The 6,758-nt window shown below is 47.8% G+C and overlaps 2 protein-coding genes across 2 annotated transcripts in view; one reads left to right on the forward strand and one right to left on the reverse strand.

Annotated features, from left to right (window-relative positions):
* The window catches only part of LOC124480268 (beta-3 adrenergic receptor-like), a 1,913-nt gene extending 248 nt beyond the window's left edge, over window positions 1-1,665 (reverse strand). The window contains exons 1-2 of the mRNA XM_047039398.1: window positions 1,057-1,665; window positions 1-397 (exon numbers count right to left, since the gene is read on the reverse strand). The exon at window positions 1-397 is cut by the window's left edge and continues 248 nt beyond it. Coding sequence (XP_046895354.1) covers window positions 1-397; window positions 1,057-1,665 — 1,006 coding nt within the window. The remainder of the gene's footprint in view (window positions 398-1,056) is intronic.
* A 4,583-nt stretch (window positions 1,666-6,248) lies between these two features.
* LOC124480269 (biglycan-like) overlaps window positions 6,249-6,758 on the forward strand; it is a 5,894-nt gene continuing 5,384 nt past the window's right edge. The window contains exon 1 of the mRNA XM_047039400.1: window positions 6,249-6,378. Within this exon, the coding sequence (XP_046895356.1) occupies window positions 6,249-6,378 (130 nt within the window). The remainder of the gene's footprint in view (window positions 6,379-6,758) is intronic.

The raw sequence follows: 6,758 nt of genomic DNA on the forward strand, positions 1-6,758 counted from the left end.
GGAACAGCTCCCGAACCTTCAGCCAGAAGCGGCGGTCACGGGCGCTGTAGATCAGGACGTTCCAGGCGCTGCTGCAGGCCAGGATCCAGAAGGCACACAGGGAGAACCAGCACCAGTCCGCACCCCCTGCCACGCTCCCCACCACCAGCACCGCCACGGGGGCCACGGAGACGGACAGGAAGGCCGAGAGGATGAGGATGGTCTTGGCCGCCTGCAGGTCAGAGAAGGCCGGGCCCCTGTGCGAGCGCTGAGCCTTGGTGAGAATGTTCTTGCGGGCGCGACAAAACCTCTGCACGGCACAGAAGGTGACCAGGTTGACGAGGTAGGTCGCCCCCAGGAGAGAGAAGTCGAAGGCGGGGAAAAGGAGCATGACGCTCCACCCTCCTCCAGCCGCGCTCTGGAGCGGATGAAGATGTAAGAGAGTTAGTCGCAAACTATTACGTAACACCCACTATTACTCGATCGATAGTTGATCAGTAATCCTGGAAGGGAAATGTATTGTTTACCTGGTATAAACATGCAGTTTGTGTTTAATCAATAAGCTACGTACAATTTGCAAATGTCCAAACGCCAATGGTTGATGTGTGAATAACCATGTTTACTGTAATTAGGTCAACAGGAACTATGGTGGTATATCTTAGCTCTAAGGCAGGCTGTAATCATTTAAAACCAAAGTGACTGAACATCGACTCAAGTCCCCTCTCTTACAGAAGACTTACAATCACTGACTTCAGAAACATAAACATAATCTATATGATAGTTCACTTCTCCCCTTTGCTGCAACAGTGTTTAGTACATTGGTCTTCAACATGGATTGGCATACACTGTACTAGAATGTACTGGAGGAGAGAGACAATATGGTGGGTCCGTTGATGAGAGAGTGAAAGAGAGACAGAGACACAGAGACACAGAGACACAGAGACACAGAGACACAGAGACACAGAGAGACAGAGACAGAGAGACAGAGACACAGAGACACAGAGACACAGAGACACAGAGACACAGAGACACAGAGACAGAGAGACAGAGACACAGAGAGAGATATCATTGGCTGACCTGGTCGCGAGTGTGTTGTGGTGGCTCAGTGGAGGAGAGGGCATAGTTGCACATCTTGCTGCAGGCGCTGTACTCCAGGATGATGTCTGCACTCAGCAGCAGGGGAGACACAGCCAGGGCGAAGCAGAAGAGCCAGGACACCCCGATGACAACCAGGGTGCGGTCTTTGGTCACCACCACGTTCTTGTGCAACGGCCTGAGAACCGTGATGCTTCGTTCCACCGAGAGCAGGAAGATGGTAAAGACTGAGACAAAGGTGCACCCAGCGAAGACAGGCCCTATGAGGTAGCAGGGTCTGAAACCCCCTGGTCCTGGGTCCCGGGGGGGCGGGGGCCCAGCGACGGGGCCTCCTCCACCCACCAGGAGCTTCTTTATCTCGGTGTGGACCGAGTAAGGGATGACCAGGACCCCCACGGCGAGGTCGGCTGTGGCCAGGGAGGCCTTGAGGTAACCCTGAGGGGTGCGGTAACGCCTGGAGCCCAGGAACACCGTCAGGCTGATGACGTTGCCCAACGTTATGGCAACGGACAGGACTAACATGAGAGAGATGTTGAGGACCCCAGCTTTCTCAGCAGGGAGCCGTGAACAACTGTGGTTGTTGGTTGCCATGGTTTCCTTATCATTCATGTTCAAATGTGATATACCAGGGGGAGTCAGGTGGCTGAGCGGTGAGGAAGTCGGGCTAGTAATCCGAAGGTTACCGGATCGATTTCCCGCCGTGCCAAATTGCGTTGTGTCCTTGGGCAAGGCAGAGCCAGGACACCCCGATGACACCCTACTTGCCTCGGGGGGAATGTCCCTGTACTTACTGTAAGTCGCTCTGGATAAGAGCGTCTGCTAAATGACTAAATGTAAATGTAATATACCGTATAGCTAAATGAATTCAATGGTGTTTGAGTCCAAATATCTGGCAGCTATAGTGTTCTTCACTTTGGATTTCCACCACCTGTCAACAGAGGAAATAAATGCAATACAAAATAAATGCTAGTTGCTATTATATATTTACCTTTTGTTTGCTGTTGAATAAGATGAATGTGATTAGAGAATACAATGTAAAGCACACTTAGCCTATTAAATACTCAAAAGGTCCCTCTTATGCTTTAAACAGTCTTGCAAATTTGGAACTCATGAGACTGAGCAAACATCCATAAATGCCTACTTCTTAGAGCAGCTTAATTTGGCTACAACAATAAAGACAATCTTCATGGCAGAATTGCATTCATGATATAAAGAGAGATTAAAAAGTCTTAAGCAGCCTACCCCATCATTTGAAAACAGCTGCTTCTGTTTCTTTTCTACGCGGCTCCTTTTGACAGAACGTGTTTCTCCTCAGGGAAAAGAACTGTCGCGCGAGCGCGCAATCATCAATGCTTTCCTCCGTCCTTGGCTCGACTCCGTGCCCGCGCTTACAGTTCCCGTTTTGTGCGAACCCATGATTGTATGGAGGGCTTTTCATTCCACTCAGGATATCAACCCACACATTGCGCTCACTTGCTTTTTGCCTGTTCTGTAAGCTTTCCTTACAGAATTCAAAGCCAGCTTTTTAAAACCATACAATAACGTTTAGTTGCTTCTCCATTTCTCATTGACAATTTTTTTGTGGGTGGCTAATATTATATGATGCACTTCCTGTCAAATAAGATGCATATCCACTGGAAAATAAGAAGTGCAACAAGTGCAAAATGTCCTGCAAGTGCGTCATACGAGCTTCCTCTCTCCTGAAGCCCTTCATCCAGCTGTGAACACTCAGGGCCAGCCCCGGGCTTTGCTCACCACTTGTGGAGGTTCAAAGACCTCTGCAACACAAGCGGAGGACGGTTTGATCCTGAAAGGGACGCCGCAAGAAAACGACACTTGTGTACAAAATGACACGCGAGCGCTAACAAACCAAACGCATGACCAGCCCTGTAGTCTTGTAACACACACCTGAACAACGCACAACCATCCCATCCCATTTCAGGAATCGTAGAAAAACTGGACCGTTTTCTGCACGGCACCTGCTAGTCTGACCTTTGAGTCTGCTTTGTAGTTCAGTTGAAATGATTTGCAGTCCGCTGGCCACAAACATTGTTTTCACACTACTGTGGTCCAGTCCTACAAGCATCAGTACTTAGTCACTTTGATGATAACATTTTAAACCGTTGAAACGGTTCAGTCTGTTACTGATCACTAAAGATGAACGACACGCTTTCATTCGGCAGATGCTTCTGTCTAAAGTGGTGTGGAAATGGTGCATCACAACTGCAACAGATGATCAAGACTCGAGGTGCACAGTTCTAACGGTACTTCAGTGGTCACTGACTAGGATTGGTCCGTTTTACAAGACACAGTGCAGCAATATCCCCCCAAACCTCTTGACTGACTTGTTCATCTGAATGGTTTCTAGCGGGGATTTCCTGTCCAAAAAAACTACATTTACAATCCCTCTTTGCAACAGGTTGATCTCCCAGCTGACTGTAGTCAGTGAGGTTCTTCGGAGGAGCAGGGAGACGGAGCGGTTTGCAGTGGATGACACGTGAGTCAGGGCAGGATGTGAGGCGACATGGGAGCTGTGAGACAGCAGGGCTCCTGCTGTAGCCTCGGCCTTTCAAATGCAGATCTCCTCTCCCCATGCTAATACGCCTGGAGGACGGCTATTGTGTGGTTTTTGCAACGCCTTCAAACCAGGTACATCGGGACATCCATCTTTTGTTGGGAAGGAAATCGAAAGACAAACGGGCACATGATTTCCAGATGCTGTGTACGCATCAGATGGAATCCCCCCTTTCTGTTGTCATTGTTTTAATACCACAAGATGGTGAGGGTCTTCCAGAAAACCCCCAAATATTTAACATGGCATGTGTTCTGCTTCTGATCAGAAACAGCACATTTCACTTGGAATGTTGCTATTGCTTGTATCTTCCAATTCAGATTGTCCTCCATTTGTTCCAAACATTAATTTGAGTTTTTACCATTTGCATTATTAATCCTGAATGGATGGATGTTGAGTTTTCTATGGTGTGTATTGTTAAAAGGTCTTGGTCATAACAGACAGAATGGCTGGAGGAAGCAACAAGACTGCAGCACCTGACCTAAACTCAGGTCAGGTCACAAAAACAATGATAATAGGATGATAAATCAGGGCTGTTGTCAGAAGTGCATTTATGCATGTGTGTTTCTGTGTGTGTGTGTGTGTGTTGGGGGGGGGGGGTCTCCATATGGTTTGTTTTGCATTCCTCAGGGATTCCTAATCTAACTCCTGCAGGTCTCCAGTGCCCCTCACCTCTCCCCTATCTCTCTCTCTCAACAGTGGGAGGTCAGTCACTGGCATGATCAACACTCTATCGATCAACGGAAAACGCTGGAACTGTGTCTCCAACTCTCCATCTGTAGACAACACAACAAAAGCCTCTACACTTGCAAATATCGCTTTGGAGGTTCAATTCCAACTCGACAGACAGACTATACCCCACTAAGGAACCAGGTGAAACGGCTCTCCTTCAGAGACAATACAGTGCGATGGAGACAGACGTGGGAATGAATGACAGGCACCCTCGACGCTCTTTACCATCTTGATTGGTCACTTAACACCCCAAACACACCCCGCCCCCCACTCCTAAAAGCACCAGAACAACACACTGTAGAAGAGATCTCTTTCAGCGTGGCTAGTCACGGATCAAAAGCCCAACCTGTGAAAAGGGACCGTGAACAACGGCAATACAGACTTGCTGAATATCTGGCTGCACCTTCCCCAGGGACCACATCTGCTTGGATATTCAAATATTTAAACTATTCCACAGGTACTTTGCTAAACAAGAAATTCTTGTATAGAACTATACTCACATTTTTTTAAGGGAGTGTTTGTTAAAAGGAGATTGACTCAGCACTTGTAGTAAATGCTAACGCGTAATTAACGCATTTCTTTAACAGACACCTTTTTCCACAGCAACATACAGCGCGCGGTGTGGGTGGCTGTGGGGGGGGTGAGGGGGGTGATTGAACCTGCGACCTCTTGATCTGCAGTGCTCTATCCACTAAGCTACACCCTCCCCTTAGTACATCACACTAATTCAGTGTTCTGTGTCTCTGTTCGTCTTCGTCCATACTCCATGTATTCCTGCTCGGCTGTAGTTGACACCAGGGTGAGGGCTGGTTTAGGAAAATCTCCCTAATGGCCTTCCATGGCCAGAGTGGGAAGAGTTGGTCCCTTAGGCAACGCGTGGAGAACATCTGTTCTGAATTGAGAATCACTCTCCTTTTCTTGTTGTGTGTCAGAAGGTCAACTCTGGGCCCGGTCAGTATGCCTGTGGTTACATACCAGCCATGCCACTCTCTTCTTCTCTGGGAGTCTTGCAACTTGTGCAACTAGTGGAAACATTTGTATTGTGCATGTCTTCAGCGGGTTTCTACCTTTCATCTTTTTTCATGTGTACATGAGTATGAAAGGTATGTGTGTTTTGGATGTGTTTTGGGTTCAGACAGGATCAAAGTTTTTCAGCTCAATGAATTTTTACTTGCCACTTGCCAGCAACACTTCCGTACATTCTGTGAACAACATCAACTTGGTACAGATAGGCCAAGTTTCAACGTCTGTTTTATGCGTGATGGTTCGTACCAGTCGCATATGTCTTTTCTATTTACTTATTGTTTTTACAGCGGCCTTGCCTCGCTTGACCCCCAGTCTGCCCGGCGTCGGCATCAACGAGCGCTCTAACGACGTGTGAACTTTCGGGCATGCCGTGACATTCCAATATGCCAGAACAATGGCGTCTTTAGACAGGTGCACACCCCTCATCCCCTCAACCGGTCACATAAGGGCATTTGACCCTTTTTCGCAATGCTAAATAGGGACACTTAAGGCCGTTACATTCCAGAGTAATGAGTTGTGGGCACCCAATGAACTGTCATCAAAACAACTTACATGCTAATGGCGGTGACATTGGTTTAAATTAAATTACTACTGGCAGACTTAATTAAAGTAGCCTATCGAACTTAACCCTGCCTACAACGTTTTATCCCACCTATTCTTGACACCATTAAAAAGGCCACACTAGAGTCACTATGTGAACCCGTGGGGGGGGGGGGGGGGGGGGGGGGGGGGGTCGACTCGGTTCGATGCATTTCACAGCACCTTGGGCACTTCATTTTAGGACGTGGGGTTTACATCATCATATTGTTCCTGTCAGCTCCGTTACTTTCCCCGCTGCGGCCATATGCGGGAGAACAGCGCCCCTTTTCATCGGGACCCGACCGGGTCCCCGCTGGGTCTCACCGTGGAGGGCATGAATAGAGAGCATGCTCCTTTGTACGTCAGGAGGGAAGAGAACGGTGCACTTGTGCTCGGTACATTAATAAAACCTCCATCTCCTGCGGGTGCGTAAAATGCTGCTTTGTGCGTGTAAAACGCAACGCTAGTTGAGTCATTTAATAACAAAGTTCTACGTGCATACAGAGGCTCATTGTATGCCAACATCACATCTTTCATGTCACGAATAGACAGAACATTCATTGTCTTGTTATCGGCAATGAACTATTGGTTGTCTGCATGGGCCTCACTGACCTAGTTAATTATGTGACTGCATTATGATTAATATTCCCATATCAAAATTTAACCAGAATCCCGACAGGGGGCGCTATGGATTGATTTTAAAGTAGGCTTTGTCACAGCTGATTGGCCATAGGCTGGCTATTTCAAACACATGCTAATTAAAGTTCGTAAATTT

Source organism: Hypomesus transpacificus, chromosome 18 (assembly GCF_021917145.1).
Source record: "Hypomesus transpacificus isolate Combined female chromosome 18, fHypTra1, whole genome shotgun sequence".
Taxonomy (NCBI): domain Eukaryota; kingdom Metazoa; phylum Chordata; class Actinopteri; order Osmeriformes; family Osmeridae; genus Hypomesus; species Hypomesus transpacificus.